The sequence below is a fragment of the Paramormyrops kingsleyae genome, chromosome 12, assembly GCF_048594095.1.
Source record: "Paramormyrops kingsleyae isolate MSU_618 chromosome 12, PKINGS_0.4, whole genome shotgun sequence".
Classification (NCBI taxonomy): Eukaryota; Metazoa; Chordata; class Actinopteri; order Osteoglossiformes; family Mormyridae; genus Paramormyrops; species Paramormyrops kingsleyae.
This window is the reverse complement of record NC_132808.1, coordinates 5,872,220-5,893,608: the sequence shown is the minus strand read 5'-3', so window position 1 is coordinate 5,893,608 and position 21,389 is coordinate 5,872,220. Positions and strand designations below refer to the sequence as shown.

The 21,389-nt window shown below is 43.0% G+C and overlaps 1 protein-coding gene across 3 annotated transcripts in view; it reads right to left on the bottom strand.

The window, feature by feature from the left end:
* Window positions 1-18,686, bottom strand: part of LOC111837705 (rab11 family-interacting protein 5) — a 35,801-nt gene extending 17,115 nt beyond the window's left edge. Inside the window, exon 1 of one of the 3 annotated variants that reach the window (XM_023799988.2) lies at window positions 17,508-18,686. In XM_023799988.2, the coding sequence (XP_023655756.1) occupies window positions 17,508-17,884 (377 nt within the window). In that variant the 5' untranslated portion in view covers window positions 17,885-18,686. Of the gene's footprint in view, window positions 1-16,644 lie in introns of all 3 variants that reach the window. The other 2 variants (XM_023799989.2, XM_072718547.1) reach the window with 2 other exon arrangements.
* Between the last annotated feature and the right edge of the window lie 2,703 nt (window positions 18,687-21,389).

Genomic DNA, 21,389 nt, shown 5'->3' with positions numbered 1-21,389 from the left:
GGTCTGGTTAGCACTCCTTTTGGCTAAAGGTGAGGAAACCAGTAACTGTACTGTGTGGCACTGGTTGCCCCCGGTGGACCATCACATTATAACCCCATATGCAGCATATTGAGCCACCAAGCAAGATGCACAAGGGATTGGAGGACACACAGGGCATGGATGAGACAAACCCACCATGGCAGTGAACTCTTGGAGGGTGAGGAACCAGCTGGTCATTTGGGTGTTGATGTCCTCTAAGGGTGTTGGGCTGCCCAAGGTAATACCTCAACTCTTGGATGGCCCATTTGATGTCTAGGGCCTTGCAATCCATGCCAGTATAACTTTGGTAGGACTGAGCTTCCAAGAGATGAACAACACTGGGTTTTCCTCACCCTGAAATGCTCAGAGTGGACATATAAGAAGCTGATGTCTGAAGCTTCCATGTACAGCCTGGACAGCTCGAAATCTGGGGTACAATGGGCTGGTTCAGTAGTGAGGGTCCCTTTTATTGCGTCAAAGGAAAGTTGGGATTCTTCTCTTCACCAAACCCATCCTGCTCTCCATAGCTTAGGTGTCAGTCCAGAGCCAGCCAATGTGCGGCACCGCTTGAGCTGGGAGTTAAGGGCCTTGCTCAACGGCCCTCAGACATGTGACTGTTCTGCTGAGGCTGAGGCTCAAACTGCTGAGATCAGGCACAGAGACCTTTTCTCTATAAACCCAGGTCATCCCACCCTACCAGTGGTGGCTATAGCAGGCCAGGTTCCACCCTGATTGATAAGCTACTCCCCCAAAATGGGCTCAAAATGTATGCTGTGGCACTAGGGTCATTCCTCACATTCCCAAGTACAAGGGGGGGGAGGAATTATAGAGGACTAACTGGGCAGGGTAATGAGGCCAAGATCCAAACAAGGTTGACCCAAGGTAACCTTGTGGGCTCATCCCACAGAAAGAGGTGGTTCCAGATCACCAGAGACTCCACACTGTGGTTAACTTCAGGTCCTGGTCATAGGGGTAAGTCTTGGGTGTGTTGTTTCTGGGCTGCTATTGGTTTGTCAGGCCCGGCCTTCAGGATCCAGAGCAATGCAATGACTAAGTCCAATGGCTTAATGGTATTAAGCATTTCAGCAGAGACTGTAAGGTCGTCAGAATAGCACAACTCAATGTGGGGGAGGGTGTATAGGAACAAGGCCAGAGCTACCTTTTCACCACTTATTGCAGTGTGTGGCGCTCCACCTGATGCCAGCAATGGGCCAGCCACACCAGCTGCCAGGCAGACTCTCAGCATTCCCTATCAGCAGGGTGCACAAACACAGTGAGGTGCACCTCAATGTCATCCTCAGCAAGGGCCAGAGACAGACTAGACATTTTGGGAGATTGTACACAAACTGGCAATGACATCTTGGTCCCATGTAAGGGACATCTGCACTAGTTTCTGCACCATTTGGCTATTTGGGTACTTGCTGGCTCACAGGTGAGCTCCAGGTAACATGCAGCATCTTGTCCTACCTGCATCCACCATCAGAGTGGCATGCAGGGAGGGATGGGAGACAAAGGTGCGGGCAAATATCCCTCGAGGAGCAATTAAAACTGTATGTTAAAATTATTTAAAATATTCATAAGTGTTAATTAGGAGGCAGTTGTCCCTTCAGGGGAGATTTCCTCAGATTCTTGTTTGCCAATTCCTTTATCCTGAGCTCCTGTGGAACACTGGCTTAAATCCTTAATAGGGAACCCTGTTTTGCCCCTTGCTGGGGCAACTTTCGGCCACCAACCATGTCATGTCGGTGCTTCTTTTGGAAGATGGTGAGAAAACCAGTCACCAACAGAATGTGTGGTGTTGGGCGCCCCCTACTGGTACTTAGCCAATTTGTAGTGGACTGTCACATAAGATTTCAAATAAAAGTTTGTCTCAACGTTTCTGCCATATTTCAAGAAAAAAAAAAACATACAGCTTTCCGAAAGTTTTGATGCCATCTGTGTTTATCCTGATCCTGTTGCTGCCGAGTGGGACAGAGTTTCACCCACATTTTGTGCAAGACAGAGTGTAGGCTATAGGCAATCTATTCTTGTTCGAATCCTTCCTGTGTTTCGAACTCCTGCCCATTCTAACATTTATTTATATTTCTGTGCATGGCTGTGAAATATGACTGCACACACAAAGTACCTGCAGTTCTAATAGTTGTAATAAACTGTCAATTGTCCAAAAATACTGTAAGTTTTAAAGTTCAGATATTACTCTCAACTAGAAATGCGTAAATATAATCAGGCAGGAACAGTATGTCACTCTGTCAGCAGTCCAGTGAAATGCTGTTGTGTGGTTTTACCAGCTCTTACAGCTCACACTAAAGCGTTCTTGCCCCCTCAAAAGTTGGTGCCCAACCTCCTGATCCTACTATCCTCTCCACCTATTTAGAAAATCTGAAATTATTAGCTTTAGCCTGCTGCAAGTTTATGGTGCATTCTGGGAAGAGTACCTGTATGGATGTGAGTTGGTACCTCAGACTGTGGAATGTGTCCTTCTAGTATAGAGTAGACACTTAATTAACCTAAATCATCCCACCAATTCCTTGCATTTTGGAGGACATCCTCCTTCCAGTTTCCATCCATGTAACAATAACCCACTCAGCTGGATCAGAACCAGAAACCTCTGTACTGCAGGTTCCTCCTGACTACACAGATCTACCAGATATGCTCTTAAATTCTGGTGTCTTGGTGTGCAGTGGTTAGCTGTTAGTTTTCTTACTGATACCATTTAACAGATTTTGAAAGACCTGCCTAGCAATGTAAGCAATCTACTGAGACTATCTGATGGTCACTACACAGTGAATTGCAGGGTCGGTGGAGTACTCTACCAAATCCATTTAAGCCATTAAAAGTGATGTGTCTGAGTGAGGGGTGTAAATCACTGGCCCCAAGGAGATTCAATCTGATCACGATTATTGAGGGAACAATTCGATGTATCCAAAATCTTTAATTTGTAACACAATTCAATTTCATTAATCTGTTATTTAACCTCAATTTAAACCTTTTTTTAACTTTGTTGAAAACTAGTGAACTAGAAAAACACAACAGTAACCTGCAGACCACATTTACTAATGAACTATAAACATGTCGCAAGCCAGTAAGTGGTGAATAAGCTGATAAAATCCTTCATCCCCCACTATGCAAAACAGCTGATTGTCCAAGGCACTCACCATCTCCATTATTTTGGTAGCTGTGTCTTTAGCTCTGATGCTGCTAACTTTGCATGTTATTGAAGTTTAAATATCAGCCGAGAATGACCCATTGAACCAATGCAGATATCATGATTTTTGAAGAATTTCGGATGGCACTATGTTAAACTGATACTGAAATGTGTCTTGCATCTCTAAGGCTAACACGTTTCACATAGCAAGCTAGTTAGCTACCTCAGAGTCTTCACCATGGCTACAGTAGCCTGCAAAAAAACGACTTTGTTGTGTTACAAAACAGTGTTGCTGAGCAAAGATTATCTTAACTATGAGAGATTATTCTATGCTACAAAACAGTGGTGAGCTTCCAAAAGGTGTTGTAGTGCAAAAATGATCAGGTAGCACTTCTTTTATTAATGTTAATGAACTTTCCCTGCCATCCTGCATTTTGGAAACTTAGAAGTATGAAAGTCTTTAAAGAAAATTTTGCCCCTAAAAATCAGTTCTGACATTACAGACACAGTTGAATTGCCAGCTTAGTAATCAATTCATCAGGATGCATCCATGCATCTTTGCACCCTGCGTCTCAACCACTCTGCTTCCAGCATAGCTCACCAGACAACTTTGACTAAGAGGAATTATGGTCTCTGCATATTTTCCTCATAAAAATGTCGCTTTTTATGCCTGTTATGGTTCTTGATGGAATGCTAAGTCTACCATTTTATGTATTGCAATAAATTATGATGTCTCATTTTAGCAGAGCAGGGGCTCTCAAGACAAAAGATTGTCATTTAGCTAAAGAACCATACAGAAATCTCACTTTTTAAAGAAAATCCTAGGCTCCGATTCCCTGTTTGTGGACGAGCTTCATAGCTTTTGATATGTTGATATGTTTAGGTGACACATCAAAATAATAGAGAGTGCAAGAGATTTTATGCTAAACAGATTCCATTGTTCCGGAGGATTCTTCTTAATGTTTATTCAGAAACAAATGGCAGCATGTATGGGGCGGAACTCAATTATCTTCTCACCCCTACTCTCAAAACAAAAGGCCGTCGTGGTTCTCTTGATCATCACTTATGGTGCTAGTCATCCGAAAGATGAGAAGGAGAGAAAAGCTTTACGGGAAACACGTGGAAATGTTCAGTGGAAGATATCTAAAGGTCCAAGGATTCATTGCAAAGAGGGAATCATATTTTTTAAAACTAATAAGAGACAACCGCCCTGCAGAACTATCACCTATATATCTATTCATTACGTTCTTTCAAAAGTGTGACTTGATAATGGATAATTTCGCAAGCATTCAGAATCATAATGACCAGTGCCTGTCATGAAGGTCGTTCTTCAGAGCTCGGTAGATTTCACCAGTTATAGCAGCTTTATGAAAACCGAGCAGAACTCGAGCACAGTAACATTCTGTATGATTCAACACAATTCAGTGAAAACCTGCAGAGTTCGGGCTGTACAGAGCTAAGCAGCTTGTCCCACCGGGTTGGGTGACAGCTTGGGAAAGGTTAAGGACTGATTCACACTGGTCTCAGTTTTCAGGAGAGGTCAGAAGTATAGAAGAGCACTCTGTATGTCCCAGAGACAGCCATAATGTGGGATCCCCATGAGAGTCAATGGGCCCACGTCATGCAACAGAAATCGCTGACAATTAATAAAACCGATACTGCAATTAATGTGACATTACGCTATATTCACTTGAAATATCAGCTGTCAAGTGGTCAGCAGAAACCTATAAACGATAACAAACATTTCCAAGTTCTCAGGGCCTATTTCAGCATATTTGTAACCTCTTCATACGGTGACAAAGCGACGGGAGACACAAAGTACATAGATAAAGGGGAGAGAATCAGGTTCACATGCTGCCACTGACTTGACATTCAAAATTTGGATTTTTTTTTTGACAATTTCTGAATAATCAGATTTGCAGTCTTCCTGAGGGCAACAGGTCATTATCTGGAGAGAAATGATAAACTTGACATCATTTTAGATAAGACTTTCCCTTTGAAATTACAGGGCAGAAGCAAACGCAAGTTTCAAAGCAAAGGGCTGCACCCTGCATTCTAACATATATGTGACCATTTCTGCGGGCTGAATATTCTTGGCAATCCACACCTCGCTGCTTACCACTCACAGTCTCTAGTGCTCTTTGCTGCCTGACCGCAGATGACGACAGTGTTCAAAAAAGAATTAGGATTATAACAGCGTACGGCTAGGTCACCACACGTCTTTCAAATCTGTAATGCAATACACCCTCTGTATACCCGTCATTTCAGTATGAAAAATAAGATTTAAGCTTTAAGTTTAATTGGTTGTTATCAAAAAAATATGAAATCTAGTCAGTAAAATGTTGGTCATGAATACATTCTGAATCCTATGTTTAGAGGAGAAAACATTACTGAAAAAAATTATACATTTGAAATGATGGTTCTGAGGCCAGGATTGGCTGCCAGCCAGATAGCTGAGCGATGATGTCACCCGCATGCCTGCATGTGCCACTCCCTCATCACACGCAGGCACTCGCCCCAGTTAGCGGGGTTTCTCCACCACAGGAAGGAGGCCAGAGGGAGGCCACGGAATAACAATGGGATTACGCATGCATTGTTACTACGCTCGACAAAGTCCCGTGGAGCTTTCGTTCGGGACTGCTGGACAGAGGACTGCTGAGACCCGGCACTGAACACTGGCATCTCTCACCAGCATGAGAAGCCAATCAGCAGGCCGCAGTGCTGACCGATGAATCAGCAACTGGATCCCTAACGTACTGCAGAGCTCACTGCAAGTGCGCTCTCACAAGCCGTAAAACATCTATAAGATCCAGAAAGGGACACTGCACATGGATTTGGTCGCAAAATACCTGCCTGAACAGCAGGATATACTCTGCCCACCACAGCAGAGGGCCCCGTGTGAAAATGATGGCATGCAGCACCAGTAAAGGAATGACCAAACAAGACAGATCTTTGTTGCAGAGGCTGGTTCTTGAAAGTTCCTGCTAACGCAGCTCAGCCCCGTGTCGGGGGGGGGGGGGCGCGTTTCACAGCCCCGCGTGAGCTGGCCGTGTGATCGGCACGGCCCGGAAGCGCTCCTGCTGCACCTCTCCCCGGACTCCTTCAGGAACAACAGGCACTCTTGAGTGGGCCGGGTGGATTCTCAGCACTGGCCCCAGCCAGCTGAGAGAGGAGCGGCAGGGGAATTAGAGCCAGATGTGCAGTGTTGGGTTACCATCCCAGCCTTACAATACTCCCAGGACAGAAGTAAGTTTTAACTGACGCAAACTGAGCCTCAAACTGAGTCAGGTGGAGCCGCCAGAAGAAGAAGGGAGGGGAGCCTCTGTACCTGCTTACTTGTGATGAGGCTTCCTTGCTGCTAGGACACAAATCAATGTGACAGAACAATTTATAATAATCATTATTCTGCTTGCTAAAGCTGCCGGACAGGACACATTTAAAAAAAAAAAAAAACAATTTATATGACAAAATAGTGTGTGGTCTTGTGAACTCCTTGCCTGTCCATGCAAAAGTGAGCCATGGAACTCTAGTGTTCCTATGACTTTATAGTGAGATACTGAAGTTTTAAAACATTCATTCACCAGTTAAAAAAATGGTAAATAGGATTTGAAGGCTTCAGTCTTCCTCACAGATAAGCAGAGACGAAGAGTTTTAAGAAAAAATCCACAACAAACACACACACACACAAGTTGGTCTTCCTATCTAAATGGGGACCATCCATTCATTTCTATGGGAAAAACCCTAATCCCAATCACGACACCCTTAACCACCACCCATCCCTAACCTTAACGATAAGCAACCAACCCAAATACAAGACTTTTGGCATTTTTACTTTTTTAATTGCATTCACTGATTTTAATAAAACTGAGGTTATCCAAATGGAGACCTCAAAAGATGTCCCCAAAAGTAGGGAAATTTCAGGTTTTACTACGCTTTGGGGACAATTTGGTCCTCAAATGTGATCTATGCAAACCCACACACACACACACACACACACACACACACACAAACCATGGGGCCCGGAGAGGTATAAATGTTGTGTATTCAGCAATCCATCACTACCATTGTCACCCTAATACTTCCCTTGCCATACCAGTCCTTGAATATCTGCCTCTCTGAAGCTCAGCCTTTCCCTCTCCTGTCTGATAGACCAACATTCTGCAGAGGACTGACATGGTGACTAGCAAAGTGTGAACAACTGGAAACTCATAAGCAGATGCTTCAGTTCAATTCACAGTGTGTATCATGCATACAGCTGAGCACGAGGTGGAGGGGGAATGTTCAGAATACAATCAAGAGGGACCCCAAGGCTGCAGTGAAGGCTAAAGCCAGATCACTGACAGGACGTCAGCTGTGTTCACCACACAGCAGAACGTGCAGCACATGGAGCAGTTCAGGTACACCATGTCAGTCCCAGAGAGGCCTGCATGTAAACACAGTGCATTCCAGAGCCACTGTCATCTCTACCATCTCCAAAACAGGAACTATGCTGATCTCCACCAGTCATTTGGAGCTCATTAGCCACTTACAGAAACCAAAGGGGATGTTTGGGGGGGGGAGGGGGGTGATCAGATGTCCACCCCGATAGCACGAGCTCCTAATCTGGACCATTTAGGGGCAGCCAAAGAGCCGCAGAATACTAAAATGCCGACAGCATCACCAACAGCACCTTCCCAGAATCTACGCATGACAGACACGCTTATACAGTCCTTGGGAAACTGTACAGATCACACAGGAGGATGTCATAGAGAAAACGAAGGGTAGGCAATTCATTCATTGTTTAAAGACAACTAAGGCTTTTCCTAGCCAAATCAAAATGATGGACATCTAGGGAAAATTGGGATAACAGCATGGATAGATAATCACATTCTTTTGGCATGCTGCAGAAAACCTCTGTAAATAGGAGGGGAGAACTTTCAAATTGCAAACAGGAAGAGACTCACCTACCCCTCTGCCCACTGGTATTTCAAAACACTACAGCTTCTACAGGGAAAAGTAAACTGGTTTAGTGATGTAACTGCCATTATTTAAAGCAACCTAGGACAGGCTTTGGGAATCTGAAAGGATATGCAAAAAAAAATATGACACAGGAAAAGAAAAGGCCTTTCAGCCCCTATAAATAATGCTCATCTAATGGACAGTTTGGCAACCTTTTAAAATGAGCAATGGTCATAAATTTTTATGATTTTAAAGAACTTTATGTAAATACGTCAGAAGAACTCAGTTTGCTCAAATGAAAACAAGATGATTCCTGAGGTGAACATGTGGTTTGTATGTAGTGAGAATGGTTTATTTTTGGTCACTTTTTTGTGCGACTAGAGAGTGGGAGCACATTGTGAAATGATGAAAGGACGCATACAAATCTCGCAATAAAACTAAATGTCAGAATTAGAATTTAGAAATGAGTCATACAGGAAATCTTTAAAAACATGCGCACAAGTAGAACAATATTCTTGGGAGTTGAATTCAACAACATAAAATGTAACTTAAATTCAGCAACCAGTTAGGGAAATAAATGCATATATGAATATGTACTGGAGAGACCCAGCATCTCAGAGACAGAGACTCATACAGACCAATAAAAGGCAATTTCTTGAGACATCAATTCATCAAAACCATATGTCTCTGGACTATGAGAAATCAGGCTCACAAACACGCAGAAAACATGCAGAACGCAAACTCGGCACTGGAAAGATAATGCTCTGATGGTAACCGCCGGGAAGTTAAGAACTGCCATTGCCCATTTTGTTTAAATAAATGAACGTGGATGTAATGTACTGCATGGAAACGACATCCAATATTTGTTTTTTGACAGGATTTTTAAATGAAGAGGTAGATCACAGAGCCACTATGGTACTATACCTCTGCAGAATCACAGAAATGTAAACATACCGCATGTGTAACATGTTAAAGCTGTGAGTGTTAAATGATTCTTACTGTTTTGCAGAACCCTATACGTGCTTGTCAGAGATTCAGAAAATGCTGTGCGTGAGCCATTCAAAATAAAGCTCTATGAAAAACAAAGATACTTGTGACTCCACAAAAAACAAACAACTACAAATATAGTATCTTTTTCACAGGAAGTTGTGGTTCAGGAAAAAAACATAATAGTCTGAGTATATACAGGTGCACAAATAACAGTACATTTTCCAAAACATTTGGCAATTGGCTGCATTTAAGTACTTAAATCTCTGGGACATGGATGCTGAACATTCCTAAGAGACAAGGAAAGAACTTGTTGTTAATAGCCTTACATTATTATGTTAAATGCACCAAAAATGTGCCAATGGACCATGGGCCTTTAGTATGGCAGAGAGACAGACAACGGATTTACTTTGTGGAAAAAACATAACACATCCAATTAATCAAATTTAAGATGTCAAAAACATACCATTCAGTACAAAACTACCACCAATATAACATGCTTTCGTAAACTGTTTAGACCCTGCTTTTGCAAACTATGGTGATTTTAAAATTGAAATAGATCTGTAGGCATCTACCAAGCAAGGAAAATGCATGATCCATCGTCTCAACAGACAACCTACACTGTCCTGTGTTAACCCAGGGTGCAGACCAGTACTAACCTTCACAGTGTAAATACTTCATATTCAGATCGAGATTCTACTAGGTTTGTCATTTTGACATATCTACTGTAGTAATGCTGTCAGAGTCTCAGAGACCTAAACACTGCTGCTCTTTCCTCTGCCTCCTTTATTTATATTGCAGACACATTGACAATGAGTAGAAACCCCAGCCTTTAAGCCAAGGTTCCCCGATTCCCATCCTGGAGGGTCGGAATCCAACACATTTTGCAGATTTCCCTGTGCAGACACACCTACTCAGCCTGGTAATTAGCTGTGTAAGATGTGTTTGAGCAGGGAGATCTGCAAATTGTGTTGGATTCTGGCTCTCCAGGCCCGGAATTGGGGAAATGCCCTAAATTATATGCAAATGTAAACCACATACATAACGAACTGGGTAAGGTGAGAGTTCATAGGGATCTGTAAATGCTTTGTGTTGTAATAAGATAGGGCAGTGTTTTCATGATCAGTCATCCCACATGTCAAGCTTGCTTCAGGAGACCGTGCAGACTGACCCACGTCACATTCCTGGGAGTTTCTCCCAGCTAACAGGGAACGTTCCCAGAACTTTAGCCTATGTTATGTGAAGATCTCCATAAAGTAGGCAAATAGCGTTCTTTCTGTATTGTTAACGTTATTTCCACGTTTCACATTTTAACAAAGGTTTTGTCAGCATGATAAAATTATTACCTGAACATCCTTTTAACGCATTTGAAAAATATTGTTTTATAAACATTATTTTCTGAAAGTGTTATAAGTATTTACCATGAATGTGGCATCTGGCCTTGAACCCATGATCTTTAGGTCTGTAAGGTAACAGTATTATCCACTGTAGGATAGCATTGGAATAGTAGGATAGTAGTGGAAAAACGTTCTGAGAACATCAGGAAAACTGGACGCTTTGATCATTTCCATACCTTAATCGTAACGTTCGGAAATGTTCCCAGAATGACAAATTGTTATCGAGGCTGGTACCATGTGGCGAAGCCCCATTGCAACATGGTGAAGAAACAAGCACAGAGTGCAGGTCATAGAGACATGCAGGCAGCTTGTGGTCACTTCTCTCAACGTTGCTCCCCTGTCCTGTAATCGGGCAGATAACACGGGACCTTAAGCACTTAGATCACAAGATTCAAGGGCATTTTAACTCATGGGCAATTAGGCTTCTAAAAAATTACACAATTAGCGCTCAGACACTTTATGCTGCAGGGTCCTCAAGGCATTTCATGAGTGTTTAAAAGCTAAGTGTTTGTTTATCTTGGTGTTACGAATTTATTGTCAGCTGCTGTAAGGATTTCATTCAACTGAGTACCCATAAGGATAAAAGAACCTTCAACCCTGAACCACTGAGTACCATTACTAATAGAAAAGAGATATACGCAGAGCAACGCAGAACAATGGCTGAAGGGCCCACTCCGTATATGAAGGTCTATTATATGCCTCATACATTATGCAGAATAACACCTGAATGATGCTTTCTGCTTCACAATCAGTCAGGACAGCCAAGAGAACTCAACAATTCAAAATTCAGTTTTTGCAATGAAACATCTGCTTACCAAGCAAGAGTAAACATTTGCAATCAATATGCAGCAAATGGCAACTAACCTTCCCATGTGCAATTAAGCAAAACCTTTTCTGAATGGTGAGCAAAAGAAGGATTTCTGAAAATCCCATAACTCCCTGGATCTAAACTCTCCATTCAGCCACCTCCTATTGCTTTATACATGAGTTGTATTCCACCAACAGTTCATCAGCCAAGACCAAAACTGTGACACAAACATTTACAATACTCCCCCAACCTGCTGACTGTAGGGAGAACAGAGAGGAAGAACACACACAAACAGACAGACACACACACACACGAACAGACACACACACACACACACACAGACAGACACATAGACACACACACAGACACACACACACACACACAAACAGACACACACACACACACAGACACACACACACACACCCTGGTCCCAGAGGTGTGAGGCAACAGTGCTAACCACTGTACCACCATGCCAGCCCCAAAACTCATTTTTCATTTCAAAATTAACACTACAACAAATGCGAATCACAAAACTAGCCTATAAAAGTTAGGGTAAGCAGAATATTTTGCAAATATTACACATTACATCTATTTTATTATTCTTCCAACTGCATGTGTAATGTGGCCATTTTGGTGATCATGCCTGCGGCAAAAGTCCTGCCAGTTACCTCAATATGGAAAACAACCCTCTTCAGTGTGTCAAATTGTTGGTGATTAATAGCCTAAAACCCAAGAAAATGTTTCCCCATCTTTTCTCTTTAACCCCCCCCCCCCACAAAGAAACAAGGTATGAACCAAACTCTGGTTCCAGAATCAAGGTCTGAGGCAAGCAATTTAAACTCTGCTGTTTTCAAGCAGACGAGTGACATCCAGTGGGTCAGCTGTGATATTTGGAAAAGTTAGGAGACTACTGCTATAAACATTTCACTGAAAATACAGCTTATTCCCATCTGAAACAAAAGTGTGTTTCAGTGTAAAACTCAGTTAATGGAACACAGGCTGCCCATACTTCTGTAGCTGCACCACTTCCTCCAGCTGCCTTTGTCCCACTGATATCAGAGGCAAGCATTTCCAACAAACCTGGTTTATTACTTTTCAAGGACCTTTCTAAAAACAGGTGATTTCTCAAACAGCCTGGATTAGCTCAATAGATATTAAAGCGCTTGTCACAACCTGAAGGACATCTATGGGCAAGCAGGGAAACTGGTGAGAGAGAGGCTGAATTTTGAATGTATAGCTCAGGAGGCAAAAGTTTGCCAGTCATCTTGGGTAAGTTGAATCAACAGAGGGTCGATCTCAGGAGGTGTTCCAGGACCTCAAACAGGAGTTACGACTGTAGGCTGGAGTGCAAAGCATAGCTACAGAGAGCTACTCCATTAGGAACTTCACCAACCTAAACTGTGTAACCTTACAGTGATGATCTACTACTCAAATTATTGGTACATTGTTATCAGGTCTTGTCTAGTTAAGATCCTTTGTCTTATCCAGCAGATACTTTTCTCCAAAGCAACTCACAAGTGGAAGTCAGCCAGTGTCCAGCATCCCTTTGGGTTGAGTGTTGGTCAATGACCCAACCACAATATAATCCTTCAACTAGCCACAGGAATTGAACCCACAACCTTCCATTGACACAGATTCAAAATCCACTGATCTACTCATCACCCATGGTGACGGTATATACGGCATTCCGCAAGAAAGTTTTATCTTCTCATTGGCTCTACAGGCTTCCCAACGGCATGTTCATGCCTGTGACAGACCATAGAGTGTTGTGATTTTGCGATGCTGAACAGACCTACGTGATATGAGGACCGGAGGATGAACAAGGAGCTTCATTAGCACCCTCAGGATTCAACAGGATGGCTAGACACAGCAAGCTTCTCAGACTGGAGCTCTGACTCCTAACCAGGTTCAGGTTCAGGTTATTTTATTTGTACCCGTAGGTAGATATGGGGCGCAGTCATGAGTCATACATCCTACATACACACGTCAACACGGGAACAACTGACAACAAAACGGATTTAAAAACGCTATGATCTACTTGTCAGAGCTGCTGGAACAAAGCTGTCATTAAATCTTTTCGTTCTACATTTTGGGACCATTAACCTTCGTCCAGAGGGAAGAAACTGAAACTCACTGCAGAGGGTGTGAAACGTCAAGAAGAATTGAACCAGCCAACCGCTGTAACTGTCTGGTGTACAGGGATGCTGAAACCTACATTATATTCCTCACAGTTACAAATTGATCGCAGGTAAATTGAGGAGCTTGTTCCCTGACCTTGTCCATGCCACCCCCCCCCTCCCCCCACCCCCCGCTTCTCAGCTAACAATTCTCCACAGATACATGCATGCAACAATGTAGGATCATAGTACTCCTGCTATTGAAATTCAAGCTCTTTCGGGCAGAACCCCTCCGACTTGTTTCCCACACAAACTTCTTTTTCAGCCATTTTGCAAACCAGCTTTGATGGTCAGAGTAAAAGCCTCCAGCTACTCCGAGCAATCACAAAAATCAGCGAGATTACACCAGCATGCCAGCATCCCTCTTCCAATCCTACTACAGCGTATCCATCAGGACTACAGTAGTACTGTCATGCAGTACCAAGGGTTTGTGGGAAAATGCTACTTCACTGCTTCAGTGTTCGGAAAAAACAAACACCAGTATTAACGATAAGCTTGTTGAAATATCCAAATATAGCTACACTCAAAATTTAATTAATTACATTATATGTACATTCATTAGCAAAGAGAACCATGAATTTCTTTTTACTCAAATAGAAATGATTCACCTTTCAGTGATATACAGCAGAAAAGTCCTACCAAGCATGCTTCGCTTAGATTCCCCCCGAGTCAATGCGCCGCGAACAGGACGACAGCCCGCGACTCAATGCCTTTTCATAACTCTCTGCAGCATTGTCAGCTACCCTACAGATTCAGAAACCACTTTGTTCACCATCCTCACATTACCTTGCTTGCTTGCTATTCTTGGCTATGTCTCAGGCAGCCAATATGAGTGGTCTACAGGATGCAGGGCAATTTTAAAGAGATGCCAGGGATCATTATCCTATTTCAGCAAAACATAGACTAAAGCAACAGCATCAGCCTGAGACAGGAGGCTTTTCATGGCTGACCTTGTCTATCACTATACAGGTCTGCTCAGGCCACCATGACCATTGTTTAATTTGGCAAATTCTCCCAGCTCAGTCAGACACCTACAAAGTAAGATGAGTCAAAACCATTTCTTTTCTTTCTATTAATTCCACTGGATTACATTCATCAAAACACTTGCAGGAAGAAATACGAAACCCACCATACAAGCTAGGGAGTTCTTTCATTTGAACAACATGCATATATGCATCTGTTCATAATGAAACACTTGTGCACCCAATAAGAACGCGAACAGTACAATGCAGATTACGGTAACCAAGGATGGAATCGTCCAGGAAGAGAGGAGTAATAAATTGGGAGAATCCAAAAAGGGAAAATAATACAATGGTAGCATTCAGGAACAAAGGGCCGTAACACAATGTTTGAATCCCAAAGTGAGGAACAGTACGAAGGACGAATCCAGTTAAGAAGGGAACGGTACAATAGAATCCAGGAAAGAGGAGAATGGTACAATGATTCTATTCTCAATGTAGCTTGATGCAATCATAACAAATCTACTAGTCTGGCTGTTTTGCATGTGAGAACAGGCAGCCAGTTGCTTTCTTTTAAAAGACCCAAATCCGGAAGCAATAATTATAACCAAGTAATGAGATATCAATCCCCCTTTTATCAAATACACTAATTAAGTCAGTGTTTCCAAACCCGGTCCTCAGGCACCTCCAGAGAGTCAATTTTTTGCTCCCTCCCAGGTCCTGCTCAACCCTTACTGTAAGGGTAGAGGAATGAGCAAAAACGTGGCCTGTCTGTGGGTCCCTGAGAACCGGGTTGGGAAACAATTTATTAATTTAAGTGACAGCATGACTAAAACAATTACTGGAGGGGCGAGGGACGGTAAGACAGCCAGTCTGCCATCACTGTTTTACATACATTCATACTCACCTGACACTATTTTTCCCATTAGGGATGCAGGCAAGTCTCTATGCATCATTACATGTATATTAAATCCTCTGAATGCTGTTTCAGCCATGTAAATGGAGCGGAGAGGATGGTCACTCAATTCTCGCACAGGAAGGCAACAACAAACATATAGTGTGAGCCAAACAGAACTACCTTTCCATGAAAAAAATGTCCAATCCAGCACAGCAATGGCAGGGAATGAATAAATGCTGGTAAATCAGGTTGCTTTGCTTGCATAAACATAAACCGGGGGATTGAGAGCTGGACTTAACCTAATTTGGTTCAGTGTATTTTCTAAGCTTGACGAATGAGTAAAAACGCTTTCCAATCCAAACTCGTGATTTAAACGGAGATGTTGCTGGAAAAGTTTCTGCACATGCTGGCTCATCCTTCTTAGCACCGTGCCAGACTCACGCAAGTCAGTCCCTTAACAAAACCTGTGTGCAACTGGGCAAAAATAACAAATGTAACGAACGTGAGCAACATAATTACAGTAAACTCCATTTAGACTGATATTTAAAAAATCAAATTTTAACTCTTGTGGCAATCTAAAAATCCCCTCCTTGAAGAAACGCAATTTGGAACTGAATCGATTCCCCCCCACCCCCCCAGTTCTGGCCTTCACAGGACTGTGTCAACGAAACAGCAAGGACAGCTCTGCCTGAAATAACAAGATGCGTTCCAAGACACTGTGCACTTTTTAAAGTACTGTTAAGCTTATAACACTCATTACAGGCCAATGTTTATCCTCATGAAGGCCAATGGTAATTAATGAGCCTCCATATTCATTCTAGTCCTTCACTGTAAATGTATTGGCTGTGCACAGTTTATTGAAAAATATAATAATGGTGCATTAATTCAATTACATTAGTGCTCTGTGCAGTAGAACACTGACTGTCGCTTCAGTGGGGTAAAGAGAGCGCCAAGGTTCCAGAAGCATCTGTAAACCACTGCATCTAATCTCCTAATATTACCCTCACTGCAATGATTAGACGAGAGTGGATCCAAATGCAGAGGTACCAGGTTCCATTCTGCAACCCAAGCCCAGTTTCCAAAGTACATGAGATATCAAACAGCCAGTAATAGGACAGGAAGGAAACCAAATGCAAATCATATTCCAAAAGCTGTAGTCCAAACACAGTCCGATTGTCAAAAGAAGGCTATGAGGTCACACATAGAAACAAGCTAGTCATGAATCAAACCAAACGTTCATTACGGTGAAGGCATTTAATACTTTTCAAGCAGGCGACTGATAAACCAGATGCTTTCCATACAGTACATGCCACCTACCAGGCTGATGATCAGAAACAGTGTTTTTCAACCCAGCCATCATTTGTCCCCCAGCCCCAAGACATCTGTACATCTGTACCGGTGTTTCTGATTGTTTAGTTCAGGCCGGCTGGGAGCAAACATGTGGACCGTCTGGGATTCTCTGAGGACTGGGCTGGGAAACATTGACCTAAAAGTACGAATAGGGTCTGAATGGAGGCTGTGTTTAATGCAGGAGTGATATGTTTACAATTATTTCCTAAGTGACCCAGAACCTCACCTGCCATTGAAAACAAGCAAGCAAACAAATACAATTAAGTTCAATTTTTGTGCAATAATAATAAAAAAAGAATGCAATTTTTTTTCTTGAGATAATCCTGTGATGTCACCATCTGTAATAACTTCACAATCTAATAACAGCATCTGTGACATAAACCCAGTTTAAAAAGGACTAATTTATAATTACGACACCTAAGTCACTACTGTAATAAGCGTTTGTCGGGGGTGGGTTAAATGCAGAGGGCGTGTCTATGACCGATGAAGACCCTGTCACTGACGATGATGGTTAATATTATTATTATTATCAATCGTATTTATTATTATTATTATAACTTTGACTGCATATTGCATATTAAATATGTTACATTACACTGAATATGTTGTTTTGTCAATGTCTCCCACCGATCGTTTCGTTAAATTAATGCAATCCCATGTAACTGTAGCCATTATTATGGGTTATAACTATGACTTTACCCCATTTCAAATTAAATTAATGTATGACTCACAACTCAACTTGCTCACCGACGCCTTCGGGGTATGTGACAGTCGTGTGACAATCCGGCATGAACGCGGATTAAGAAAGACAATAAGTAAGTGAGACATACTCGTTTTTTGGATATATCCTCTCTTGGAAGACTTTATCCAACGGGATAACCGTTTGCCCAAGAAACACATCGAGTCCGATCAAAGCACGGTGCATCAGCGTCAGGACCAGGTCGCTGCTCCCCGGAGGATAGGCACTGCGTCCCTTCGGCTCCAGCACCCCGGGGAGCAGCTCGAAAATGCACTCTTCCTTCCACTCCGGGCATGTAGTTTTCTCGACTACGGCCGTTGTGAATTTCTCCTTTCCGACTTGTATAATGGTGTAGACGTCGCTTGTCCCATGCTTGCCCTTCGCTCTCAGTCCCCTGCCTCGGAGAACCGTCACCTGGACGTGAGTGGGCACCCACCTCTGCTCGCTGTCAATGTTTATCAGCGACATCTCATCGGATATTCAAAGCAAGCAAGCGATCGCGATGCACGGCGTCCAGGTTACTGTAGTCCGCGGACAACCAGCTATATTTATATATTAAAAAGCTGTTCACCGGATTAGTTTCCAGTGCGAAGCCAGCCTGCAGGACGGCTATTGCGCATTATGCTGTTTCTCTCGCCGAAAGTTGTCCTCTGCGATATCTACGAGTCGCCCTCAGTGTTTCAGCAATCGAGCCTCCAAATGTTCCCGGCGAGACCCGTTTCGTAGCCCCCGCCCTGCAGAACCACCCCAGAACCAGCCGGGCGGATAAATGCAGCCCAAGCCCCAGCCGACGTCACTCCAGGAGGAAGCGTCCCCGGCCCCTCGCTACGCCGCCTGCCCTCCAACTTCGCAGCCGGAGCTTTGCTGACTTATTTAAAATGCCTCCTTTTCGTTACTTCCATCGCACCCTTGGCTTGTTTTATTAAAACGTCCGATAGGATCGGTTCCTGTTTCAAATGCTTTCAGATGACCGTCTGATTGCCGACTTAGCCGCTGTTAATAAAAGGCATTTTCTGAAGTCGTACTGCGGGATTACGGAGAAAAGCTGCTCCGGGATGACATAACATTGCAGATGCCGTGATCAGCTGTATTCAGTCCCTAGAAAAAATGAAATAATTTGCAGTTAGCTATACGAAATTTCATATATATATATTCAAGGATATTTATTTAATTCCTATGCAGTTTTGGGAGCTGAGACGACGCGTGCTCCATGTTGCCCAGATGGGTAGTGCGGCTGCACTGGGTAGCGCATGAGTACAAGTTACAAGCCGACACAACCCGCAAGGGTGCGGCTCCGACTGGCGAACTTGACCGTGAAGCTGCCCTGTATCGCGTCCCACACGATGCATTAATCAATAGCGATTTACAATTAAAAACAACTATCTGTGGACGGGATTGTGAAGACGGCTTAATGAGAGATGGGAGTTATGTGTAAAAAAAATAAAAATAAAGAAACCTCAACGTGCGACATTCATTAATTACAAAATAATTCTCTTAGAATGTTTCATCTCAGTCATCAACATAAGTATTCATGATGATGGTAAACTCTAAATTATTGTGTTGTTGTCCTGGTCTTTTTTACATGACATTGACAGTGAACAGGATTTGAAAGCGTAGCCTTATAACCAAAATGATGGCATACGTCCTGGAAATATCCCTGTTGCGGTATCTGTAGGCCTGTGCGTTATCTTCCTGTGTGTGACGTGCATTTAGTCACGATAACCTTGTAATAATCACGCCAAATATACCAGTTGTGAGAAAATCCCAGTGACACTCACACATGTAGATATAAAAATGTTCGTATAAAAAATTATTTCTGCACTCTTGCACTACCTACTCTTACTTAACGCTTAACGCTGCACACTATAGATATCGTGATTATAACCTATGCCTTCTGTCTGTAGTACGTGATGTCTCTGTCTTGTCTCTCAAACTTATGTCTCCCGCTACCATTTTTTTCCATAGTATGGAGCTAAGCAACCTGGCATTTCGCTGCACATTGTGATCCGTATAATTGTGTATGTGGGAAATATGATTTTGCAACTTTGATTTACTTTTGGATTATACTAGCCTACGTCCAGTTCCAGAGTTTAAACTAAGGTGAAATCCAAAAGGGGTGCCCAAAACCAAACAGTGGTGTGTGGTGGGCACTCGCACATACGCTCAAAGTAATTCTGCCCAGAATTATTACATTTTTAGGTTCTTGTGCAGACCGGGAACGGCTCCAGGCCCCCGTGACCCTCAGCAGAAGACGCGGGCAGAAGATGGCTGGATAGAATACTTCTATTTATATGCTACTATTTATCCATGAAAAAAATATCCTGAGGTGAACCGCTGTCTAAAGAGTAACTGAAAAGTTTAGAATATGAATATCAGGTTTTGTCTATAGCAGCAATACAGCAAAGCAGTCGATTCGAGGCTTTACTGTGCTGGGTACCTCACAGTTAAGAAATGGCCTCCATCTGCAGAACCAAGAGGCCGTGACTGTCAGTGAAGTGTAGCATTCATTTCATCAATGTGTTAAAAAAATACATGTAAGAGTAAAGCCTGACTAGGTCTTGGGGGGGTGTTTCTAAAACTCCCCCAGTTTCCTTACTCCCTTATTCACTGCCCCCCTTTATTCCCCCTGCATTGGATGTGTGTTTTCAGCACATCAGACATGAGATAGGGCATCCTGGGACCAAGCACAACAAAATGTCCTTTGAAACATTAACCAGAAATACTCACCGGCAATTGTCACATGTTTATGTGTGTGTGTGTAAAATATATGATGTAACATTTAAATAACACCCACAAACCCAATAAAAAGGCCAGCACAGAGTAGATATGGCTCATTTGTGAGCACCATGGACCCCCCCCCCACTCCCCCCAAGGTCTCCTGCTGCAGATAGACGGCAGGCAGCCAAGCGGCCGGCAGTGGCGGAGGGGGAGGGACAGTGCTGGGCTGTTCTGCTGAAAGCTCTCCACTGCAGAGGTGCAGTGTGTGGGCTCCGGCAAGGCAGTTAGGCGTCAGCCATCGTTCACCAGCACAGCGCCGTGCCATTTCTATGTCAAGGCTTTACGCGTTTCATCAGAGAAAAGCCATCAGTGAAACTCACACCAGTATCTTACTCAATTCATCTCAGGTTGATGTAAGTATTTAAAAATTAACAGCCTTGGGGCATTTTAAAAATGTTTTTCAGTGCTAATTTTATAAAAGTGCCACACAGAACAGGAAAAAAGTTTTTCTTTTCTTATTTTTTACCAAACAAAACATTATTATTACTATCGTTGTTATTGTTGTTGTTGTTCAAATGACAAGTTATGGCTGGTTTAACATTTAAAGAAAAGACTGATGAGCATTGCTTTACACTGGTGACCACAGTAATCCTAGCATCTAGACCAGGATTTCCACAGTCCTCAAGATCCCAGCACTGCTGATTTCCCTGTCTTCCTTTACGTGTGAGCCAGGTGTGAAGCCTCTGTGGCCAATCAGAATCTGTAATTATTAAAGTAACTACCTGGGAGAACTGAAAACAAGGCTTGGATTTGGAATCGTGGTCCAGATTTGAAGAGCCCTGATCTAGACTGATTGAATTACCATAATAGTCAGCTAAATTAATCTTTAAATGGAAAACCTGGTCAGTCACAGGGTTTGGCACTTAAAGTACAAATAAGGGCATCACAGCTCTTATTCCTATTGCTTCGCTGGGGGGAGTTTTCAAACCCCCCCCCCTGCTGGACTGCATTGATTTCACACAGTCGCTGGCTCACAAGACATGCAAACCAAATCTAATCCAGCTGGAGCATATGCTGCAAGCAGCCCCAAAACCTAACACAGGGGTGTGCCTGAACATTTCACAATTAGTGTGTATCCTATAGTCGGCGCTGCTTAGCAAAGTACTACACCTGCAATTGCCAGAAGGACAGTGTGGCTAATAGCTAAGCTAAAGGCAAAGCCATTATCCTACAGATCAATACAGTGACTGGAACC